This window comes from Dasypus novemcinctus, chromosome 13, assembly GCF_030445035.2.
Source record: "Dasypus novemcinctus isolate mDasNov1 chromosome 13, mDasNov1.1.hap2, whole genome shotgun sequence".
NCBI lineage: Eukaryota > Metazoa > Chordata > Mammalia > Cingulata > Dasypodidae > Dasypus > Dasypus novemcinctus.
The window spans coordinates 14600589-14626350 of record NC_080685.1 but is presented as its reverse complement, the minus strand read 5'-3'; the positions used below and the strand labels follow the sequence as shown (position 1 = coordinate 14626350).

At 38.1% G+C, this 25762-nt stretch overlaps 2 protein-coding genes across 6 annotated transcripts in view; one reads left to right on the top strand and one right to left on the bottom strand.

Moving 5' to 3' along the window:
* TBCE (tubulin folding cofactor E) overlaps positions 1–16311 on the top strand; it is a 120744-nt gene extending 104433 nt beyond the window's left edge. The window contains exons 8-17 of one of the 2 annotated variants that reach the window (XM_058309508.2): positions 992–1068; positions 2342–2437; positions 7132–7196; positions 7284–7348; positions 7978–8130; positions 8819–8972; positions 10497–10565; positions 11070–11129; positions 14795–14886; positions 15090–16311. In XM_058309508.2, coding sequence (XP_058165491.1) covers positions 992–1068; positions 2342–2437; positions 7132–7196; positions 7284–7348; positions 7978–8130; positions 8819–8972; positions 10497–10565; positions 11070–11129; positions 14795–14886; positions 15090–15182 — 924 coding nt within the window. In that variant the 3' untranslated portion in view covers positions 15183–16311. The remainder of the gene's footprint in view (positions 1–991; positions 1069–2341; positions 2438–7131; positions 7197–7283; positions 7349–7977; positions 8131–8818; positions 8973–10496; positions 10566–11069; positions 11130–14794; positions 14887–15089) is intronic. The other variant, XM_071207367.1, reaches the window with a different exon arrangement.
* The window catches only part of B3GALNT2 (beta-1,3-N-acetylgalactosaminyltransferase 2), a 61481-nt gene continuing 49680 nt past the window's right edge, over positions 13962–25762 (bottom strand). For 3 of the 4 annotated variants that reach the window (XM_004473125.4, XM_004473124.4, XM_004473123.4), the window contains 5 exons: positions 21568–21751; positions 19058–19183; positions 18268–18427; positions 17675–17731; positions 13962–16631 (listed from right to left, as the gene is read on the bottom strand). In XM_004473125.4, the coding sequence (XP_004473182.1) occupies positions 16497–16631; positions 17675–17731; positions 18268–18427; positions 19058–19183; positions 21568–21751 (662 nt within the window). In that variant the 3' untranslated portion in view covers positions 13962–16496. The remainder of the gene's footprint in view (positions 16632–17674; positions 17732–18267; positions 18428–19057; positions 19184–21567; positions 21752–25762) is intronic. The other variant, XM_071207368.1, reaches the window with a different exon arrangement.

Genomic DNA, 25762 nt, shown 5'->3' with positions numbered 1-25762 from the left:
GATTTATCCTGGTATTTTTCCAAATAGCGGGCACTCCATAGTGTGTGCAGCAGATATGTGCTGTACTTTTAAAAGCCTGAGATTGAGCTATTTCCTGAGCCTTTAGCTGCCTGATTTTTCCCACTTTGGGGGTGGGGGACAGGGACTAGTCAGCAGAAAGGTTCCTCCATCCCTTTTTTTGATTGACGTTCAGCTAACAGAATCTGCTGTCCATTGTATCTAGCTGGACTTGAAAATGGAATAGTGGATCCTGGGCATGACAGCCATTTGGAACTTATATCTGACACTACTGTTTTCTGTCCGGGGGTTACTGACTTCACCTATCCAGAATTTTCCATTTTCAAACCACTTGCAGAAAAGTGTATTCCTAGTATTAATGCTCACCTGTGAAATGCCACAGAGGCAACTCAGGAGTAAGATTCCCTTTAGCCTAAAGCAGCCGCTTACCTTTCCCAGTGCTCTGCGTTGTCATTCCTTCTCCGGGTCTAGATTTAGCATCAGAATGGGAAAGGCAGATAGAAATTTGGGTGGTAGAGGTGGCAGTAAAGTTCAAGTGGGAAACTTTAAAAAGTGTTGCTGAGAAATTATGTTCTGATTAGTATATTCTTTACAAACCCAAATTGACGTCTAGATTTAAGGAAAGGAGTTTAACATTAGTGTTTCCGTAGGCTAAGCAAACTATATATAAGAAGAAGAATGTGTTATATCAGCATCTCCAGTTCAACTTAACTACAGTTCAGGATATACTTAATGATGTATTTATACACACCCAGGTTGGTTCAGCGTGTTGAAAGTATATGCTGCCATATCATTAAAATATGCACCTTTAACACTTTAATACCTTCCCACCAGCATTCCTTGCCTGAAATATAGTCTGTAATGAACTGAATTCAGTAACTAAACTGAATTCATGTGGAAGTTATACCAATAAACACATGGAAAGAAATAACCAACAGAGGCCACTTTCTCCTGAATTGAATTTTCTGCATAGGTGCTTTCGTGTGCCTCTGGATCGCCAGTCCTTGAGGAACTGTACCTTGAATCTAACAATATATTCATTTCAGAAAGGTAAGAAGGTATTTTAGTTTCCTTGCTGCTAAAACAAATACCGTGCAAAGGGTTGGCTTAGCAGCAGAATTTATTGCTTGTGGCTGTAGAGGCTAGAATGCTTGTGTCCTCCTGGATTTGGTTTCTTCTGGCTGGCCAGCAATCTTGGGGTTCCTTGGCTTTTCTGTCACATGGCAATGCACATGGTGGCGTCTTCGCTTTTCTCTTCTGGGCTCTATTGACTTCCAGCTTTTTGCTTCTCCAGTGCCTTCTTTTCCTGTCTGGCCAGGTTCTCCCTGAACACTGGGCTGAAGGCCCCATCCTGTCTGAGCATTAGGATGGTGGCCAGACTCTTCCACAAATGCCAAGACCCAGGTCCTAACCTCTCCAAGCATCAGGATGGCAACCAGGCTCTCGGTGAACGCTGGAACTCAGGGCCCACCACCTCCAGCCATTGGGGTGGAGGCACACTCCCTGAGGCTCAGTAGTTCAGCACCGGCTTCCCATGTATGAGATCCTGGGTTCAGTTCAATCCCCGGCCCTGGTACCTCCAGAAAAAAAAGATTAGGTGTAACATGGGGGCATTTTGGGGACATTGGAATTGTCCTGCATGACATGGCAATGACAGATATAGGCCATTATTCATTTTGTCAAAGCCTATTAAATGGTGGAGCAAAGTGTGAACTGTAATGCATACTATAGCCCTTGGTTAGTCAACAGTGCTTCAATATGTGTTCATCAGTTGTAACAAACACACCACACTAATGAAAGATGTTAGTATAGCGAAGTGTGGGAAGCGAAGGGGTGGGGTATATGGGAAGCCCCTATATTTTTGCTGTAACATTTATGTAATCTAAAGCTTTAAAAAAAAAAAAGGAAAAAGAAAAATTTTTAACTAAAACTTACTAATAGATTCTGTTTGAGGGGAAATTAGGCTGAATGAATTAAATGTTTTTGAAGACATGAATTTTTATTAGTTTTAAAAAGGATTAAATAATGCATTTTTAATTAGCATCATATGTTTAAGGTCAATATGCAAGAGTGTATATAAAAGCTTGTTCTCATAAATAGATTAAATATGTTGTTATCTTCTTTTGTTAATATCATTAAATTACTGTGTAAAGATAAACCTTAGTGGGGCAAATTAACAGCAGATTCTCAGAGGATTCAAGTTAACCACATTATACTGTACAGAATGATTTTATTTATTGTACAGACAAATTCAGATATTTAAGAGTATCTTTGAAAAAAAATAGACTAAATTCCCATTGAATAAATTATATTTTCCATACAGGCCGACTGATGTTCTACAGATGGTCAAGTTATTAGACCTTTCCAGTAATAAATTAATTGATGAAAATCAGCTGTTTCTAATAGCATATCTGCCCAGGTAATTTTGCTCCTAAAATGCTTATTACAATAGTGCTTAGTAAATGTTTAGTGAATGAATTTTCATATTCTGTATATACTCTCAATAGAAATATTATGCTAATAACTGAATTCCTAAATTGAGTAATTCTCTTTGGGAAATTTTTGTTTCAATTCATTTAGAATATTTACTTGTGAACCAGGTTCAGTGTACTAGATAATTGGGAGAATAAATAAGTTGATCTTGGTAGTAATGGCAGAAGTCTTCTTTCCAGACATGATTTTGCAGTATATAGTCCTATGTTGAACAATAATTTAGAGCACCTCCTTGTAGATACCTTTCCATTTCTGGGATCATTGTTCTTTTTTTTTTTAGTTAAAGTACAATTCTGTGTTTTTAAATATGTTTACAGAATTATGTAAGCATCACCACCGTCGATTTTAGAACATTTTCATCACCCTAAAGAGAAACTCTTTACTCATTAGCAGTCACCACTGGTCCTAGACTACCACTAATCTACTTTTTTTTTTTTTTTTAAGATTTATTTTATTTGTTTCTCTCTCCTTCCCCCTGTTGTCTGTTCTGTGTCCATTCGCCATTTGTTCTTCTGCGTCTGCTGCGTTGTCAGTGGCACTGGGAAACTATGTCTCTTTTTTGTTGAGTCATCTTGCTGCGTCAGCTCCCCGTGAGTTGGTGCCACTCCTTGGTGCGCTGTGCTTTTTTTCACACAGGGGGGCTCTCCTTGTGGGGCACACACCTTGCACGTGGGGCATCCCTCCGTGGGGGCACTCCTGTGTCGCATGGCTGCGCATGAGCCAGCTTACTACACTGGTCAGGAGGCCCTAGGGATTGAACCCTGGACCCTCCATATGGTAGAGGGATGCTCTATCAGTTGAGCCATGTCCACTTCCCCTAATCTACTTTCTGTCTCTATATATTTGCCTGTTGTGGACATTTCATAGAAATGGATGGCCTTTGGTTTCTGGCGTCTCTCTTAGTATAGTTTTCAAGGCTCATTCATATTGTAGCATGCATCAGAACTTCATTCCTCTTTATTGCCTATTAATAGTCCATTATATTGATAGACCACATTTTATTTATCTACTCATTACTTGGTGGACATTTGGATTATTTATTTCCATTTTTGACCATCATGAATAATACTGCTATGAACTTTTTTTTTTTTAAAGATTTATTTGTTTATTTAATTCCCCCCCTCCCCCGGTTGTCTGTTCTCTGTGTCTGTTTGCTGCGTCTTGTTTCTTTGTCCGCTTCTGTTGTCGTCAGCGGCACGGGAAGTGTGGGCGGCGCCATTCCTGGGCAGGCTGCACTTTCTTTCGCGCTGGGCAGCTCTCCTTAGGAGGCGCACTCCTTGCGCGTGGGGCTCCCCTACATGGCCAACACACCTGCATGGCATGGCACTCCTTGCGCGCATCAGCACTGCACTTGGGCCAGCTCCACATGGGTCAAGGAGGCCCGGGGTTTGAACCGTGGACCTCCTGTGTGTTAGGCAGACGCCCTATCCACTGGGCCAAGTCCGCTTCCCTGTCTTTTTGATTATAGCCATCCTAGTGGGTATGAAGTGGTATCTCATTGTGGCTTGGATTTATTTTGGTCAGATGGCTAATAATGCTAATGAGCACTTTCACATGTGCTTATTGGCCATTTGTATGCCTTTGGAGAAACGTCTCTTCAAAGTCCATTTTAAAATTGTTTTTTTTTTTATTGTTAACTTGTAAGAGTTCTTTATATATTCTGGATACAAGTGCCTATAATACATACAACCCCCATTCTGTGGGTTGTCTTCACTGTCTTGATGGTGTCCTTGTCCTTTGAAGAAGCACAAAAGTTTAAAGATTTGATGAAGTTCCATTTATCTATTTTTCTTTTGTTGCTTATCCTTTTGGTGTTATATCTAAGAAACCATTGCTTATGGTTTTCTTCTAGGAATTTTATAGTTTTAGCTTTTACATTTATGTCTTTGATCCATTTTGTTAATTTTTGTATGTGGTGCAAGGATCCAGCTTCATTCTTTTGCATGTGGGTATTTGTCCCAGCACCATCTGTTGAAAAGACTTTTTCTCCCACTGAACTGTCTTGGCACCCTAGTTGAAAACCAGTCGGGAGCTGATGTGGCTCAGTGGTTGAGTGCTGGGTTCCTTCATACAAGATTCCCCAGCCCTGGTACCTAAAAAAAGAAAGAAAACTAATGGATTGTAAATACAAGGATTGATTTTTGGATTATGAATTCTATTCACAGTACTTATGTGTCTATTCTTAACCACTCTGTCACTTTATAGTAGTTAAGTGTTGAAATTGGGAAATATGATTCTCCAATTTTGTTCTTTTCTGGATTGTTTTGGCTATTCTGTGTAACTTGCAGTTCTGTATGAATTTAAGGATCAGTTTGTCAAGTTTTGCAAAGAAGCCAACTGGGATTTTGATAAGGATTGCATTGAATTTGTAGATCAGTTTGTCGAGTATTGTCATCTTAACAATATTGTCTTCTGACCTATGATATCTTTTTGTTTGCTTAGGTCTTTGATTTATTTCAGTAATGTTTCATAGTTTTCAGAGTATGTTTTACATTCCTTTTGTTAAATTTATTTCCAAGCGTTTTCTTCTTTTCAATATTATCATAAAGGGAAGTTTTCGGAATTTCATATTTGGGTTGTTCATTCCTAGAATATAGAACTGGATCATTGTTCTCAATAGATATTGTGTTCCTTTGCTTCCTCCATCTATGCCATCTGCCCATAATAACTACCTATCCAGAGCTACTTCTCATCTTTCTTAGTGACATTGTGTTCAATTTATTAATTTTCTTTATCATTCTGTGATATTTCCTAGTGCTGGAGAGAGGGTAATACAGACTCATCCTGTGTGACATTAGGTGTCAACTATTGTTCAGTAGCTTCTTGTCTGCCTCTTGCTGGCTTTTTAATCTTACTCTTCTAATGGCTGTTTAAACACTTTCATTCTCTTCCACCTCCCAATCTGGCCTTCTCTCTTACTGAGACCAAACACCAGACCCACCTAGAATGCACTTCCTGACTTCTCCTGTCTCAGTACTTCCTTCTCCATCTCAGTACTTCCCTGCAGTTTTTTCTGTCCCAAAGCAAGCTTCTCTCCTTGTTTTCAAGTTTAAGCCCTTCACCTATACTGTTAATCTCATTTTCTCTTTGGGGTCTCACTCCATCAATTCTCTCTTTTCTCTTTTATTTCTTTTTTTATTTTATTTTATTCGTTTTTTGTGGGTTTTTTTTTTTTTTTTTTTTTGTATTTTTTGTTTTTTACTTCTCCTATTTCTGATTGCTTTCTCTCTACTGCTTTTTGCCCTCTATTTACATTTATTGTACGCCTTCACACTAAGCTATCTTTTACTTGATTCTGCCACACTGGTAACATGTTATCCTATCTTTCTCTCCTTCCACTGCTAATCTTAAAATAATGAACTCTAACTACTGTCTCCTCACTGATGATGCACTCCTCAGTCCCATGCCATCCCACTCTCACTACCCTCCTACAGCTATATGAAAAGGTCACATTTAAGCCTCCAGTTGCCACTGACCTTTACAGTCCTCATTTAGTTCTCATTTAAGTGTGTTATCCAGTGCCTCCTCCTTGAAAACCTTTCCTTGTCCTTCTGCCAGTTCTGTGATTGCTTCATCTCCACCTTCCTGTGACCCTTCTTTGGTTTCTCTTTTATCTTTACTCTTAGAGCATGGATTCTATTTCCATGCAGATGACAATAAATCTCTATCTCTAGGTTTTGCCTCTCTTCTGGCCTAAGTTTCCAAGTGCCTGCTAGGCATCCCTACTGTTTTGGTTGGCACTTCAAACCTAGCCTTCCCCAAATAATGCATTCTTTCCCTTAACTACATCTGGACCTTCTTATGACTTCTCTATTTTGATTACTAGCACCACCAAATTCTCTTTCAATTTTGACTCCTCTATCATTCCTGCCTTCCTCTGCCCCATTGCGGGAAATCCATCCAACATCTGAATCCACCTGGAGTATTGCTGTGAAGCCCACCACATCCCGTCCTTATGCTCCATCCACCCACTTGAAGCAAGGCTCTCATGTTACTTTTCTGTTCAAAACTTGTCTCTTTATTTCCCAGAAAGTGACACTTGGTATTGGAGACTCTCGTGATATGGCCTGAGAGTGCCTTCTGCTTCCTTTATGTACCTTTTGTTCCTGCCAAACTGGACTTCTTTCGCAATGAGATGTAGGTGGGGGCTCTTCTGCCTTCATGCCTTTGCTCACACCATTGTCTTTTTCTAGACTGCCCTCTTGTCTCTATTTGACTTTATTCTTCAAGGCTCTGCCGAAAGGCCACATGCATATTGATGTCTTCTCTTATCCTCTCTTCCTGTGCACTCACATAGCTTTTATCCCATAGTGCCCATTGCTCTCAATTACTGATCACACTGTCCTTTGAATTATGGTTATATATCTTCTCTCATGATTCATTAAGTTACAGAAATGTAGGACCATGTTTCTTTTTCCATTGAAACCATGTAGCACTTAGCATACTAGTAAGTGACTGTAGAATCTTTAGAATATAGTGTAAAGAGTCTACTTTGAATGCCTGGAATTGGATATTATGACTTGTTAGCAGTTTACATGGGATGAAAATCCTAGGGTGTAGGAAAAAATTTTAGCATTTTGTATTGCTATATGTAATCAGATTTAAACTTTTTAATTTCAGATTAGAACAACTAATCCTTTCTGACACTGGAATTTCTTCTATACATTTTCCGGATGCTGGAATTGGTATATAAAATTAGTAAAGTGCCCCCCCCCCCATACTTTAGCTACTTCCTTTACTTCTACCATGTAACTTTATTCTTCTTTTTCTAGGGTGCAAAACGTCAATGTTTCCTTCCTTGCAATACCTTGTAGTAAATGACAATCAAATATCACAAGTAAGAGCTTCTTTTGTTTTTGTTTTCATTCTTATACTTTTTATTTTGAAATAATTTCAAACTAAAGGGACAGTTATAAAAATAATACAAAACCCAGAGAACTCCAAAATACCCCCCACCCAGATCCATTCACCAGCTCTTAACATTTGCTGTAACATTCTGTCCATTCACCCATCTACCTATTCATTTATCTGTTTTCTAAACATTGGAGAATAGGCTATATACATCATGCTCCAAACAATACTTGCATGTACATTTTCTAAGGGTAAGAATATTCACTTATGGAACCACCTTAAGTACAGTAATAAGTACAATTTGACATCACAAGTAAATAGTCTACTAAAGAATATTTTAAATTGAAAGAAAAATGCTTACTCAGTGAAACTCCTCATATGAAGCTAAAAATATTAAGAAAAAAGTGAATTAACACTTAAGCAGACTATTATTTTAAATGGCACAGCTGTAGAGTAAAAAACGTAGTCTTTTTAGGGGTGTACGAGGTGCATGATGCAATTCGATGGCTTAGATTAGAGCTAGAGACCACTGCTTTTTTGTTGCTATTTCAAATAATTTGAAAAAATAGCTTGAGACATGTTCATTTTCATTTATTTTCTTCTGTTTGGTTTCAGTGGTCATTTATAAATGAACTAGATAAGTTACAGAGTCTGCACTCTTTTTCCTGCTTAAGAAACCCTCTGACTGAAGGGAACAAGGATGCCCAGACTAAACGCCAATTCATTATCGCCAGAATCGGTCAGCTGAAGACATTGAACAAATGTGAGGCGAGTGCTAGTATAATGACTAAATACCTTTTGGACTAGAAAATAAATCAATCTACTTTCTTAAAGAGACTATCAAAAAATCTAAAAGGAAGAAATTATTTTTGATGATTATAAAGGGTATCGGATATAGTTTTCCTCTAAATGGTAAAATATTATCTTTGTGCATTTTAATAATAATGCTTTTTTTTCTGACTCCTCAGGAGGAAGGGAGATTATACATCATAGATTAGCACAGGAAAAACCTGAACTTCTCCCTCATCTGATTTATAATCATTTGATGGGAGGAGAGAAATCCTAGATACCTCCTTCTTTTTCTTGAGGAGAATATAGCTAAAAAGAAGATAAAAGCATAAAGCATATTTATCTTTTACTTCTCCATAAAATTGGGAAAGTAATGAATTGCCAGCCCTTCCATGTGTACTTACAGGCTGATTCACATAAGGACTTTACATTTAGCATAGATCAGTATGAGGAAAAGTATAAGAATGAAATTTTTTTTTTTTTAATAAACTTCAGGATTCTGTCAATGTTTTAAAAAAGAAAGGTGAAAAGTATAATTATCATCTTGTCCCTCCCAATTTGATTATTCTATAGGGATGGGCACTAGAGGAAGAATGGGATGCAAAACACAGACAATTTGTTAGAAAAGTGCTTCAAGTTGACTTGTTTTTATTTCACATCAACATAGATTCTACCAGAGGAAAGACGTGGCGCTGAACTTGACTACCAAAGAGCTTTTGGAAATGAATGGAAAAAGGCTGGTGGACATCAGAATCCTGTCAAAAACAGACCTAATGAAGAATTTCTTGCAGCCCATCCTAGATACCAGTTCCTCTGCCTCAGTATGTGGAGTGTAAACGAGCCTTTCTTCCTTTGGTGGGCTCTCAGCTGGAACTCATTGTTTTCCCTCGGGTGTCAAAAGAGGTTGTCCGTGTTGTTTTTGCTTTTCTCCCATTCTGTGGGCTTTTTTCACTCATCTCAGTACTAGGGGTACCTTGCTGAGGCTACTTCAGCAAGTTAGAAGCAGGATAATTTTAAAAATATCTTTAGAGAAGATAAATCAGCTATCATCTCAGCAGAAAGAACCTTAAAGAACCTGGGAAGTCTGTTTAGGTTCCTGAATGTGAGAGATTGGCGTTTGGGGAGGGGAAATCAGCCTTAAATGTCAGTGCTTCTCATCTTTGTATATAATCACCAGACTAGATTTCAGGTAGTGGGAACCACTTCATAAAAGAAGAGCAAGAAGCACTCAAATTTATTTCAATCCTGGTTACAACGTAGGGAATTTAAAGAATTAGAGTACGTTGAGGTGGAGCCACGCATTCGCATTCAGAAGGGCTTCGCAGGTCACGGTCCTGTGTAATGGCGGTGCCTAGTTCAGAACGTGCAGCTCTCCCGGGCGCTGCTGGCCCTGGGCCCCTGCTGCGTGCTCCCAGGGCGCTTCCTCAAGTCCCCGCGCGGCTCCTAGGCTTTGAAGCGAGGCCCTCAGGAGTCTTTGTCCTGATGTACTTTCCATTTTGTTTTGACTTCATCATTATTCCAAATTCCACTTTTATGTGATTTTCCTTTTTATATATTTCCTAATGCAAGAAGTTCACTGCATAAATGCTTCAGGCTGGAACATTATCTTTGAGGAAGAAAAGCTGCCTGTGGGAAGTGCTTTCAAATTACTCCATTAGCTGGGCCCAATTTCCTGTCCACTTTAGGTGAATTCTAAATCACTTAGGGTGGGGAAGGGAAAATTCTAAAGTAGCCCGGCAGGTATGATTCAGTATCTTACTGCTAAGAATGCTGGAAAACTAAAGCGCAGATGGTTTGGGTATTTATAGAGATTTTGTCCCCCTTTGCCCAGCAGAAGTTAGAGCAGGATAAAAGTACTAGGAAGGCTGCTCGTCCACAGGAAGGACTAGCCTTCCAGGGTTAACAACCACCCGGTCAAGTACTGCAGTCAGGCTGAAACTTGGTGCAGGTTTTCTGTGACTTGAATCCCAAATACCACTAGGTTTCTTGCTTAGGTCCCAAAAAGGAGGAGGATTGTTATCAAAGGTGATGCTCTAAGAAACATTTTCTGTGTTTGGGACAGCCTTATCTTGCTAGTTTGAGTCAGGACAATCTTAGTCTCTAAGGAACAGTAATAATACACAGGGATGGAGAAACCTAATCCTTTTAAGTGGTTGCTGTCCATCCCTCGTAAAATGAAAACGAAACAGGTAACTAAATAAAAGAAAGCAGATCCCTGGTCAGCACACAAGCTGTTGCTAGGTTCATCATGAGAAAAAGCAAAAGGTTACATTGACACCTAACCTATAAAATAGTTTTACCGTAGCCTTTAGTTTATCATTTATCCTTTATTTCTCTCTATACAGAATATGGCACACCTGAAGATGGGGAACTCAAAACACAACAACCATCTATTCTCAAAAATCAGCTACTAAGTAAGAAGCCAAAATTTAAATTCGGATAATTTGTATTTAAGTCCTCGGGTGTCACCTAAAAGGGACTGGCTTTTTGTTAAGTCCCTTGATTTTTAAAGAAATGAATTCTGAAAATAAACATATCTAAGTTTTTATATTGAGCGTTTTACAACTTCCATTCTTCAAACTGTTACAAATGTACAAAGTATTTGCCTATTGAACCAAACTCTGAATACTTGGAAATTTGTGATTTTTGTTATACTTGGAAAGTTGGCTAAATTATCAGGGAAAGGGGGAAAGGGAAAACAAAAAAGAAAAAGCTGTGGAATACTGGTCCAGTTATTTTATTACTTGTAATTTCAGGAAGTATTAGTAGAAGGAAATTTTAAATAATAAGACTGGTTCCTTTATTTGGATCTGAGCCAAGTTGTATTAAACAGCTATATCATTTGACAATTCCTCTTAACTTGCAAGTGCAATGAAATCCTTATTATATAGTAACATTTCTCTTTTTTTTTCTTAAAGCACTGAAGATAAGATATCCCAACCAAGTTGATAAAAAAGTCATAGAGAAACAACTGCCAGGTTAGAACGAGTCTGTCTTTCCCTTGTATTTCTGACCCTATTCACTGGCCTAAGCCTGAGTCATCCAGAAGTATAAAATACTTAATTCATATCTGGAAGTGTAGACTTTCATGTGTTCCCAAATGTGTATCAGCTCATCTAGAAAATGGTTTACGTTAAAATTTGAAGCCCCTATGTATGATTATATTTCTAAGCAAAGGCATGAGAGCTTAAATGGCTTAGCCTTCAGAGGGATTTCCCAAGCCCACTGTTGAGCAATTCTCACGCTGTTGCTCCGGGGTTTTTCTTGTCCAGAGACTGTTACCCTGGGCTCAGGGTCTGTCTCATCACCCATCGTACCACGGGAAACATGCCAGCCTGGGCCTCCTTACTCATCAGGAGCCCCTGCAGAATCAGTCGTAAGACTCTCCTTTTAGTGGGCACACACAAAAGGTTTTCTTTGGGGGGAAAAAGACAACTCTAGGACTTTATTTAAACGTATGCTACCATGGGACTGAGTTTTACTAGTAAATAAATACTTTTGCGCCAACAAATTAGGTAAAACTTTCACACCGAAAAAAGAGATTACAGTCTGTTTATCAGTATGCTATGGTACTGAGTTCTAAATATTAAACCTTGATTCTTAGTTGAATGCTAAAATATAAACAGGTTAAATCTACAGCCATGAAGATTTGAAGAAATACCACCCTAAATGACTCTAGTAAATACTGCCTGCCTGTCAGTGCAGTACATTCACATCAATTTTTAAATAGTTTCTATCAAATAAAACAAGCTTATGATGATGTACATTATGGAAGGCCTTGGTTATGCTTAAAGAAGTACCTTTCTGATGAATAACAGTCCGTTTAGTGTTAATATACCAGTATTTCTCCATTTTTATTTACTAGAAACCCAAATTCTAAAGTGATGTGTAATATTGTTAGTTCATATAATGAAGAATTACATTTGTGATTCCCTCTTCATTATTTTGTTTTCAAACTTAAATACTGTCCGTACAATTGTTTATGGGGACAGATAAGTAAAAGGGGGCCCGAATTTATTTCATTGGCTCTCCGTATCTTTGCATTTTTCCTTTTCCTTTCCTTATATACATCAAATAATTTCATGGGACTATTACCACTAAAGAGTATTTGCTCAAACATTTTTTCATTAGATCCGTGTTAAACCTGCTTTTCCCCGCCCTTCTCTGCATATCACTGTGATCGATTGGGTCAAGGACTGTGGCTTTTATCTCCAGTGTGGGCCCGTGCGCGGATGCAGTCCTAGCCTGACAGTCACGGTTCTGGCACCCTTCTCTTCTTCCACCCTGCACATCTGACTTTGACCCACTTCTTCTGAGGTTCAGTTACTCATTTTGGGAATACAGTTCTTTTATGCTCTGATTTTTATTAATCGTTAGCAGAGATGAGATTTATCCATAGAAATTACATGTAATAATTACTGCTTTAGCTATTTCAGAATTTCAGCCATACTTCCCCAAAACCCAGCAGGAAGCCAGTAGATTACAAGGGTTCTTACTATTAACTCTTATGCCACATGCTCTAAGTATCCTTTAAAAAGAAGAGTAATAGAAAAATGTAAAATACTGCAACACCATTTTTTCTTGTCCAGGCTAGCAAAAGTTAAAATAATGCCCAGAGCTGGCATAAGCCTTTGATATAACCTTTTTATAAAGTCATATGGTAACTGTTATACAAATTTTTTAAAAAAGACATATTCTGATCAAACACTTCACCTTGTAGCACTTGTTGTAATGGTAAAAATAAAAGCAATCTAAATGTTTACCAATGGGAGAATGAGGAATAAATTCTGGTAGAAGAGAATGAAGTAGAGATCTAGAGCTGGACTGTCCAACACAGCTGCCGCTAGCAACACAGTAATTTAAATTCATGAAAATGAAATAAATTTCAGTTCATTTATATTAGCCATATGTCAGGTGCTCATCCGCCAAATGTGGCTGCCGAATTGGACAGAGCAGGTCTAGAGGAACTGGCATGAACAGAAGTACTGTCATATAAAAAAGAAATATAAGTTGTAGACCAATATATATTATGAAACGCCTATGCTTTTAAAAACATGGAAAAAGCCTGGAAGTATACCCATTAAACTTTGAGCATTTGTGATAGGGAAGTAAGAAGACAATTAATTGACATCTCCATATTTTCTGAATATTAAATAATACTTCTAGATTAAAAATGGTAATGGGGAGCACAAACATAGCTGAACTGGTTGAGTGCCTGCTTTTCATGTACGAGGTCCCAGGTTTGTTCCCCAGTAACTGCTAAGCAAAGTAGTGATATTTAGTGAAATGAATGTGGCGCAAATAACCGGGCTCCTACCTACCATATGGGAGGCCCTGGGTTTGATTCCCAGGGCCTTCTGGTGAAGGCAGCTGGCCCACGCCATGGAGAGCTGATGCAGCAAGATGACACACAAAGGGAGATGAATGGACACAGAGAGCAGGCATTGAGCGCAAAAGAACAACAAGAGGTGGGGGGGAATAAATGCTAAAAAAAAAGTAGTGATATTTAGATTATTATATACAAATAGCCAGTTTCTTCTCTAGACATAGTATAAGCAAGCTGATTTCTTTTCAGAATTGTTTGACCAAAGTTTTTGTTTCTGGCACTGGCATGAATTAAAAATAGTCATTTTCCACTGGTGTGCCCACTGGTGTGCAGAAGTTAACCCACCACTCTCCAAAGAGTGAAAACCAGTTCACCTAAATCTTTTGAAAGGAAGAGATTTAGCACACACACACATATAAAAGAGCAAATGGTATTAATTAAAATTATACTATTAAGTGTATTTAATACAGAAACAAAAGGACAGTTTTTATTCTAAAATAAAGATAACATTTATTATCACAAGTTGCATAAAAACACAGACAGCTTTTACAAAAATGATTTTTGATAGAAAAATATTTGTCTGAATACATTGTGATATTTGTAGGAACACCACACTATTGCTGTACCTCCAGCTAAAGCTTCAAAGAAACTATATTTTTCATAATCAAAATATCCAATATTTACCACAATCCATCTTTGGAAAGAAGTTGGTTTTTTTTTTGAACAAACCAAAGCATTTACCCATGCCTGGTAGTCATTTTTATGTGTTAGCTTAACACAATTACACATTATGATTATAGGATGGGAGCACTGGAAAAGGAGCCTTGTAGATCACTTAGCCTCCCTCACATTGTAGGTGAGGAAACTAAGGCCGGGGAGGGTAAGGAACTTCCTCAGGGTGCCTGAATCCTCCTCCAGTGCTCTGCCCTTTCAGGAAGTTGTAAGTAAACCCAAAGGTTTAAAAGGAAAAATTAAAGACTTCACTCACATTTATTCCTCTGTGCTGAGAATATTATTTCTGGTTTATTCAGATTAAGAAATATTAAATACCACCGAAATGGTATGAAAACTCACTGTCAAAGGGCACTTAGGTCAAAACGTTGGCTCAGTTTCCCACAGCTTACCAAATAACTCAAGTAAGTGGTGTGAAACAAGTTATTTTGTGGTCTGCCTAATAGGTGAGCCATTCCCTAATCATTTATTTGGGTAAAGTTAAAACTGTAAATAACAGCTAAATCACTGTGTTCTTGTCATGTGAGACAGTTTCACAGGTAACCATCATTTGAGAGAATTAATGGGTTTTCTTTTCTTTGATAGACTCCATGACAATTCAAAAGGTGAAAGGACTGCTGTCACGTCTTCTAAAAGTTCCTGTGTCAGAACTTATGCTGTCCTATGAAAGTACCAAAGTAAGTTGCCCATCAAAATACACAGTCAAAATTAGTTGACATGCTGTTAAAGTTCAATAATACTGATTGATTCCAAGAGGAGATCATAATCTTTTTGACTTTTAACAGTAACCTGCTCTTTGGGGTGTGTATCCATATATATATATATATAAATATAAAATGTTTACCTCAATCACCTCCCCAGTCCTTTTTTCTAATTTTAGATGCCAGGAAGAGAAATTGAACTAGAAAACGACCATCAGTCATTACAGTTCTATTCTGTGGAAAATGGAGATTGTCTATTGGTGCGATGGTAACAGCCAGCTAATAAAATTGAGAGACCAGATTGTTTATTGTGCCTGGGTTCACTGGAGATAAAGAATTTATTGGAACAGTTCTATTGTCAAAAGAGTGAGGTTTTACATCTTGCCCTAAGTATAGAAAAGGTTGTATTTTTCACTGGGAAGAGACCATTTCTAGGCTTGTATATAATAATATTAATAATAAAGGCTTTGTACCTACTAATGATTTTCTGATTTTATATTTATTTTCAGTTTATTACTGCATTTTATTATGTGAAGATTTAAATATTAAATAAAAACTAGCTAACCTAGTATAAACTGAACAGTTAATTCTGTCATAAGTCTAGTTTTAATGGAATTCTCTATTGACTATGTGCTATTTTTAAAGGTTACTAAAATGATTTGGTTGGTGATTTTGAGAAAGGTCCCTTAAATGTAGGGAGGCACATCCTCTACTATTTATAACATATGCCATTATATCTGTTCTCATTTGCACTATTTTTAGAGTACTTAAATTAATCACATGCTCTTCCTTACAATTATAATCTAAACTTAACATACCTTTCACCTTTGATTGAAATTCACGTATATTAGGTAAAAGGCAATGATAAGAGGAAAGCAAAATTAATTGTTTCAGATTTGCCAACTACTTAGGAATATCCTTCCCTATGGCACTAAAACCCTGATAGGTATTTTTTAAAATTTAACCTTTCTTTAAATAGGAGTACTAAACTGTGAGCTTCAGGATTTATGTTAAATGGTAAAAGAAGACTTGGGTATTAGTGCCTTAATAAATGAATTTCTTTAAACCAAGGTCCAGAACTGAATATTTTGGTTCCTTTTCAAATTCCCTAATTTATTCAGAGCTCCACAAAATCTGACATTTTCAGAAACCTCAAAACTTTGGTATAAGTGACTGCTGCTCACATAATCTACGAGTTCATTAACTCTGTATAGCATAATTAGGGTAATTAAGAACATTCTGCTCTGGTTGAAATTCAAAGTCAGTCACTAAAGATTTCTGCAACAGGTTAACAATGATGAATTACTAACTTGAAATGATGCATTAGGATTTAGAATTATAAACAACTTGGTGTTTTAAAATCAACCTCCAATATATAAATAAAACTGTTCTTATGCTGTAGTCTCAGTTGATTTTTAAAAAGGAAATTCTATGCATACATTTATAAATACCACATTGGTAACAGGTGAAAGTGCCAGACTAGAACTATCCTGAAGGAGCAGAGACTCTCCTATCAAACCATGGGCTTTCTTCAGATTATCATCTGCTTTACCCTGATCTATAAACATTGCTAATTAAAATCCTTATCATCTTGCTTCACATTTACAAGGATCACCACACAATTCCTTGAGTTTCCATAGTTCTCTTAGTTCCTGTGGAGAATACTGAGGGGAAGACAGCATTCCAGTTTCACAAGTCTTCTCACACAACCAGAGACTCTCCTGTTGAAAAACAAAATACACCTGATTTGAGAGTTTGTAAAACTGTTTAGTATGCATACAGGCAATTTATATATTCTAATGAAGCTGAAATTATTTCTAAGACAATTCTCTTAGTCAAGATATGCATGGGGGTGGGGAGTGGATTTGGCTCAACTGCTAGAGCATCTGCCAACCACATGGGAGGTCCAGGGTTCAAACCCAGGGCCTCCTGATCCATGTGGTGGACTGGCCCACGTGCAGTGCTGATGCACGCAAGGAGTGCCGTGCCACGCAGGGGTGTCCCTCGCATAGGGAAGCCCCACGTGCAAGGAGTGTGCCCCATGTAAAGAGAGCCGCCCCATGCGAAAAAAGTGCAGCCTGCCCAGGAATGGCCCCACACACAGAGAGCTGACACAGCAAGATGACACAACAAAAAAAAGACACAGATTTCCGGTGCCGCTGACAAGAATGCAAGTGGACAGAGAGGAGACAATGGGGGGGGGGGGGGAGTAAATAAATAAAAATCTTTAAAAAAAAAAAAAAGATACACGTGGGACTACTTATCCAGAGATCATGTGATCATGGGATACACAGAAACAATGTGTGGATTAAGAGTTAGCAAATGAAATTCTATAAACAAAATCTGGAAACCACAAATAGTCTCATATTTGCTATTAGAGAAAAAGATGGTTATCTACAGCAGTGGTAACAGCAGCTACCCTTCTGATGGAGGTAAAATAATTTCTTCAAGGCGACAGTGATGGTAAACTATGAGCAGAAGGGATTAAAATGGCAATGTTAGACCTAAACCCAAGTTCTTAACCTCTAGACCAAAGACTGGGTATGTGAATGGAAACCCTTCAATTACAAAAAACAAAAATTCTGGATAAAATTAAAAATATTTTTAAAGCAAGACTGAACAGGTCAGAAAGATAAACTGGAGAGTAGGAGAAAGTGCTGGAATCAGCATGTGTTTTTTAAGGTTTGACCTACATTCTACAGAAACCTCATTTCCTTAACTCTTAAGAACCCCGAGGTCACCCCCCTCAAAGAGACTTGCTTACCTGATATCTTCTAGGTCCTATTGCTGCCATCCAAATGCCCATGCTTACATCTTCACCCTATATATGCCCCATAAAGTTTAAATGCAGAAGTTTAAATCTTTTCTGTAAAGACTGCCACACTCACTCCCATAATAATCATTAACTTTGTTTTATAATTATTCTAATATGAAGTACCACACATGGATTAAAACCAACAGAGAGTATAACTAATGACTATTAACATGAAGCACTTATACCACGAAGACTACACAGAATATAACGAGAAGATTGCTTATTAACTCATGAACCTTCAACCTCTAACACTAAGTATGAAAGCTATAGTGGATCTTAGTATTAGGCAGAGTTGTTATTTACACTTTAACCAGAATCAGTAAAAAGAGAGCCCTTTCCTTATATTCTTCCTTCTTATGAATATAAACCTTTATATTCCTCTAGCATCTATACTTGTAATTATAGGCTGAAAACGTCAATAAGCTCAAGAAAGAATGAGGCATAGAATGTAGAGCCCAGATTTGAGGAACAGCAGGAGGATATATGGGCTGAATTAAACTTGGTTTGCTGAGTGTACTCTTAGGTAAGAAATCTTTAATTACCTGATAAGTCTTTAATCTCTCTGAGTTGCTTGCCAGCCAGTGAACAATGTCTTTGGAGATAACATATCCTGACCCACATGCAAAGGCAGGGTAAGCAGGACTGGGGTACTCTAACTCTTGCCACTTCCCAGTTCGGTCAACTGCCCAGTTCAATCTGAAACTGAGATGGAAAATAATTTGGTTTCTTTGCATTGGTTTGATATATATCCTACTACTATTAAACTTAACTTTTTTATTATCACTACAAAGGAGTAAGTTACGTGCTTGTAGAAGCAAGGAAGGGAAGAGTAAAAAAATGTTTTTTAATCTATAGAAAGAAATTATTTATCCAGTGGTTGCTTTATATAAAAGGCTGGTGTATATTAAAATCTCTCAAAGATGCATTTGTGGAGCTCCTGAAAGGAAAGTGTCACAGTATCAGAAGAATTCTTAGTGTGTACATATACCCCCCAAAATTGTATTCCTGAAGCACAAAAAATAGTTTGAGATGTGCTACAGATTTACTTTAAAATATATGGCATTTTCTATTTTGAGTACCCCGGTTTTTATAGGGATTGAGGGTAAAAGCCACATCATTTTCCCTCCTTTGTACATTAGCCTGTGGTTTTACATTTAAAAAATTTTCTCTATTGCAGAATAATAAAATACACACACCATCCAGGAGACTAATAGGGAAATTTCATATCTCAACCATATTTTTCTTGTATAAAATGACTTGTGTATTTCATTCTAAATTAATTACATATGATCACATCTATGAAAGCCAATGAGCTAAAAATGTATAACTTACTTTCCCCACCAAAAATTAGGCCCATCTAGATTTTTGTGGGCCATTCTATGAAATACAGCTTCTAAGTCTATGTAACAGTCGTCATCTGTTTTTAGCAATAAATCAAAGCTGGTTGTTTCCACAGTCCTGTTGGCAAAAGAGGTATAAAAAAAAATCACCGTGACCATGCAAGGAAACAAAGCAACACCAAGGCAATGTCATCATTAACATTTTAATTGAAAATGGCACTTGGACTTCCTGTATGCTTTTTCAGTTTCTTATTTCTCAAATGCTGAGAACATGCACTGTAGCAGCTCACTGCTGTTACTGACTACAGTTCTCACTTGATAACTGCCAGGTGGCCTAACACAGAGAAGTACTGAGCTGATTTTGAAAGGGAGAAAGGAAAAGGAACAAATGAAAAAAAAAACCCAGCTCAAATGGAACCTATGATCAAACATACTTCTTAGGCATTGTTCAAGTCAGGTGGGTAAACCATTTCAGCCTTGCCTCATCTGTTCCCAACACTAAAAGGTCTAGCATAATGGAACAGGCATCGCACCTGGCCTCTTACATAGGAACACTGTTATACAAGATGGGTTCTATGCTACCATTTATATTACACGGGATACTTTATGGTTTAAAAATAACTGAGTTTTAACACTGAAACATTTTCCCTTGGAAACAATTTCTAGCAATTGAACTATTACAGGTGACCCTTTGGAAGACAGAGTAGGGTGAATTCATTTATTTAGAAATAAAAAAAGAAATACATAAGGACAACAAGAGACAAAACTGACTCCATTAAACATTGACAGTCCCTGTACATATTTTTCTAAAAACCTGATAGGGACTAGCCAGATGATGGAAATGTGAATAAAAGAACTCTGGAGAAAATTTCACTGGGTCAAAGAATGGTGAAGTTATCACCAATGGTCTACACTGAATAGCAAAATGCTATTTCTAACATTTATTTCTAATTAATAGCATAAGACGTATACATTTATTTGCCAATTAGAAAAAACTTGTGACACAGGATGTTTAACAAAGAAGAATGAATAATGAAAATTTCATTTATAGTGTGGAGGGTAAGTGGGTGTGATAGAGAATGGATAAGCAGGGTCCTGAAACAGATTTGTTAGAAAGTTAGTGCATTAGTAACCCAGGTGGAGAATATGAGGGCCTGAAATAGATGATGGCAGTTGAGACTGAGGGGAGCGGCTAAGATTTCAGAAACATGAAAGGAGTAGAAGAGATAAAACTTAAACTGAAGGCAGTATCAGAACTAAACTGAACCTCTGCAATTGGAAGTGTCTCCCTATAGAAACTGATTCCTGATATCCCATTTCCTGGAAATGTCATTCCCTGGAAACTTCATACCCACTCTTCACTTCTTTCTACCCTTGCCTTGCCCTCACCAATACCAGGAACCCCGTCAGTGGACTTGAGTTAAGGTTCTTTTTCTTACTGTAGCTGTCCAACCTTAATCTTGGTATTCTAGACACCCAAACTGCCAACCTCATTTACATCTGCCTCTCACCCACAAGACCCCTCCAAAATTATACTGCCCCAACTATGAAATGTTACCTTCCATAAACTGATTAGAAAGTCTACTTCCCATTAAGGAACCATACCCATAAAGTACTTGATAAGCACCTACTCTGCCCAAGGCAACAGCAAAAAAAGATAAAGACAGATCTTGAGGCTCACCAAGAAATAGGAGCTCACTAATAAGTTTTTAAGAAAGAAAATATGTGAATACCTTTTATAAGGTTAGTCTAGACAGAGATAAAAGGTTTTGGTTCTGTGGTCAGGGTAGACAGTGCCAGGAGATTCAACAGCCAATTATGCTATTTTAGAACAACTAACAACAAAAATACAATACTAATTGTAATTTTATTAAGGGAGGAATTACAACTAAGATTCAAGAAACACTGGAGGGGCTTGAAAGCTATAAAAATGCTAGACACTAAGAGTTGTGGAATTACAGGGAGCCAGCTTATATAAGAGTTTTGGGAGTAAGGCAAGTAGGGTTTTTGAATTACTTATTTTTCCAAGGAGAGGTACTGGGGGTTGAAGTCACGACCTTGTACATGGGAAGCAGGTGTTCAACCACTGAGCTACACCCATTCCCTGGCAAGTTTTTAAACTGGTGGAGTAGAGAATGAAAATATCATGTGGATGTTCACACTTGAACAGATTTCAAATCAATAACCTGGGTGTAACTTGTAACTGGAGGATTTCAGTAGGTAGGTATGAATATAACTGAAAGTGGCCCATTTCCAAACTCAATGATTTTCATCTAATGGGACAACTAGGAATTACAGTGAATCAATTTTTAATTTTTGCCTTGTCTTTGATAGATTGTCATTCTTATTAATGGCACAATTTTTAGACCAATCATCAAAAAAACCCCAGGATACAACTGATCACATCCCAGGTGTTCAAAGGTCTAAGGATTTTTGTCTTCTGTCTTTACATCAAAAGAACAATAAAACAAGTTCTAGCTATCCAACAATTTTATAACCTACCATCTATAGAAGTTCAATAGTTTTGCAGGAACATTTCGGTAAGTATCAACAATATCCACAAAAACAATATCATCATAGATGCTGCTCTCCTCCTCCAGTAAGGCATCTTCCTCGTGGAGATTACTTATATGATCAATAAGTCTTTGAGGGCGAGAATGTAGGTTTTCTAAGAGAGTATCACCTTCTAAAAAGGAAAAATGGAGAAGTTGGAGAAAAATGCTATTGCTAACATAAGACCAAGAAATTCTAATACTATACTAAAACTCTTTTTCCAAGGCAATGTAAAAGAAAAATAGCTGTTAGGAACTGTGAGGAAGGGAAATGGGGTCTGTCATAAACTGTTAGTGGGAGGGTAAATGAATACCTCCACAGCACTGGGGAGCAATCTGGCAATATGCAGTAAAAGAGGTGTATAGTGATGGCTCAGTAAGTCCACTTCTAGATATATCCCTAGAGAAAGCATTTTACATGTTTGCAAGGATGTTACTATACCACTGTTTGTAACAGTGGAAAGGGGAACCCACCTATAACTGATGAGAATGGATGAACTGTGGTATATTCACATAGTGAAATAAAGCAGGTAAAGAAATTAACCTGATCATGCATGGTGAGAGGAATGCCACTGAAAAATAATGCTGCGCAAAAACAGTATACTACCAAGTGATACATACAATGTGATGTCATAGACATAAAATACTTGAATCTCTAAAGATAAACATGTGGTGGAAAATATCAACAAGGATGGGGAGGGTACACATGAATTTCAGGGCAGTAGCATCACCTCTGAGGGGAAGGGACAAAAACAAGGCCAGCAAGAACCACACAGGAAGGGACTGCAAACTGTATCAGCCATTATAATTCTTTTAAAAAATATATGGGGAAGCAGACTTGGCCCAGTGGTTAGGGCATCTGCCTACCACATGGGAGGTCTGTGGTTCAAACCCCGGGCCTCCTTGACCCGTGTGGAGCTGGCCCATGTGCAGTGCTGATGCACACAAGGAGTGCTGTGCCACGCAGGGGAGCCCCACACGCAAGGAGTGCACCCTGTAAGGAGAGCCGCCCAGCGCGAAAGAAAGTGCAGCCTGCCCAAGAATGACGCTGCACACACGGAGAGCTGACACAACAAGATGACACAACAAAAAGAAACACAGATTCCTGGTGCCACTGATAAGGATAGAGGCAGTCACAGAAGAACACACAGTGAATGGACACAGACAGCAGACAACTTGGGGGGGAGGGGAGGGAGAGAAATAAATAAATCTTAAAAATAAATAAAAAAATATCTGGGGGAGCAAATGTGGCTCAAGCGGTTGAGCGCCTACTTCCCACACAGGAGGTTTGGTTCCTGATACCTCCTAAAAACAAAAAACAAACAAAAACAGACAACAAACAAACGAAGGAACCAACTCAGGGAAGCCAATGTGGCTCAGTGGTTGAGTGCCAGCTTCCCACTTAGGAGATCCCAGGTTCAATCCCCAGCCCTGGTACCTCAAAATAAATAAATAGGGAAGCAGATGTCGCTCAAGCAATGGGACTCCCATCTACCATATAGGAGGTCCAGGGTTCAATACCCAGGGCCTCCTGGTGAAGACAAGCTGACCTGTGTGGCGAGCTGGCACATGTGGAGTGCTGCCCCACACAAGGAATGCTGCCCTGGGTAGGAGGGCTGCCCTGAGCAGGAGTGGCTGGCCCATGCAGAGAGCTGACACAGCAAGATGATGCAACAAAAAAGACACAAAGGAGAGAGAGTAAGAGACACAGCAGACCAGGCAGCTGAGGTGGCACAAGAGAATGGATCACCTCTCTCCCACTCCAGAAGATCTCAGGATCAGTTCCCGGAGCTGCCTAATAAGAATACAAGCAGACACAGAAGAACACACAGCGAATGGACACAGCGAGCAGACAATGGAGGGAGGGGGAGAAATACAGTCTTTAAAAAAATTTTTTAAATTTAAAAATATCTGAAGCAAATATAACAAAATGTAAGCATTCATTAACTTTGAGCAATATGCATAGATGTTTCTTATAATGCTCTCTATTTTTGTTGTATTTGTGATATTTCATAAAGAAAATGACTACTAATGTGCTTAAAAGACATATACTGCCTCACAAGTTAATGAATCATTTGTAACATTTATGCAGGGTCTGCCCTCAGATTCTATGGATTTAAGGCAGCAATTCTTTCACCTAACAGATTCAGTTAGGATTTTCTCAAATGTCTCAATCAAATTAAAGAATATTTCTGAAAAAGAAAAAGAAGGAAACTAAAAGTAATTTAATACTCCATTCTTTGTCACTGTAATAGAAAGAATGGGTAATAGGAGTCTGAAGACCTGTATTTTGATTTCTGGTTTTGCCAATATCTGCACAAGTTATAACTTTTCTGGGCCTAAAAGGAGCTGCTGAATGAAATGAGTGGTTCTTAGGGATGCTTGTTAAATAGACTCCTGGGCCTCAAGCCTAAGTATTCAGTAGGTCTGGGAGGTCCAGAAATCTGTATTTTTAACCATAACTTAGCTGACTTAGATGAAGGTGGAACATAGGCTACCCTTTGAGAACTACAGGTTTAAATGACCTCTGGGTCCCTTGATCCCTACATTCTATGGTAACAACCTTTTTCTTTAAATTAAAGATTAATATATACAATTTTACACTTGAAGGAAAGGTGAAAATACTGAGATCCACAAAAAAACCCACCAGAACTAATACATAAGTTCAGCAAGGCTACTACAACATCTAAGATCAAACACAAAAATAAATTCTATTTCTATACATCAGCTATGAATATAAAAAGGAAATGAATAAACCAATTCCATTTATAATAGCATCAAAAAAAGAATAAATGTAACAAAAGAAGTGCAAGACTTTTATAATGAAAATTATAAAATATCATTGAAAGAAATTGCAAAAGACCTCAATAAATGGAAAGACATCCATGTTTATGGATCAGAGACTTAATATTGTTAAGATGGCAATAACCCCCAAAACTGATTTTACATATTGAATGTAATCTCTTCAAAATCCCACCTGGTTTTTTGTTTCATTTTCTCCATTAACTGATGAGCTGATTCTAAAATTCAAATGGAAATGCAAGGAACCAGAATAATCAAAACAATCTTGAAAAACAACAAAATCAGAGATTCATACTTCCTGCTTTCAAAAGTTACTACCAAGCAAGAGTGATTTAGATAATAAGGTACTGGCATAAGGATAGACATATAGATCAATGGAATAGAGCTGAGAGTTCAGAAGTAAATCCTTCCTTTTACAGTCAATTGATTTTCAGCAAGGGTGCAAAGACAATTCAGTGGGGGAAGGAAAAGTCTTTTCCACAAATAGTGCTGGGACAAATGGATATCCATATGCAAGAATTAAGCTGGACTCTTACATCACATACAAAATTAGGGAAATGCAAATCAAAACCAAGAGATACTATTTCACACCCATTAGAATGGCTACTATGAAAAAAACAGAAAATTATAAGTGTTGGATAAGATGTGGAGAAACAGGAATACTCATTCATTGTTGGTGGCAATATAAAATGGTGCAGTTGTGGTGGAAGACAGTTTGGCAGTTCCTCAGAAAGCTAAGTAAGGAATTCCTGTCTGACTCAGCAATCCCCCTATTGGGTATATACCCAAAAGAATTGAAAGCAAGAACTGGAACAGATATCTTCACAGCAATGTTCAAAGCGGAATTATTCACACTTGCCAAAAGATGGAAGCAACCCAAGTGTCCATCAACCGATGAATGGATAAACAAAATGTTGTATATATACTACAATGGAATATTATTCCGCATTAAAAAGGAATGAGGGAAGCGGCTGTGGCTCAATCAGTTGGGCTCCCGTCTACCATATTGGGAGGCCCTCGGTTTACGTCCCGGGGCCTCCTTGTAAAGGCAGGCTCGCCTAAATACTGCGGAGTGCTGCCCAGCCCGCAGATGCCATGGAGAACCAAATCAGCAAGGTGATGCAACAAAAAGGGAGACAAGTGAGAACACAGAAAGAGCCCACAGCAAATGGACACAGAGAGCAGACAGCAAGCAAGCAGCAAGGAGGGAGGGGAAATAAATACAGACACCGAAGAACGTATAGCAAATGGACACAGAGAGTAGACAACACACACACAAAACACAAGGGGAGAATTAAAAAAAAAAAAGGAATGAAGTTTTGATTGATGTGACAAAATGGGTG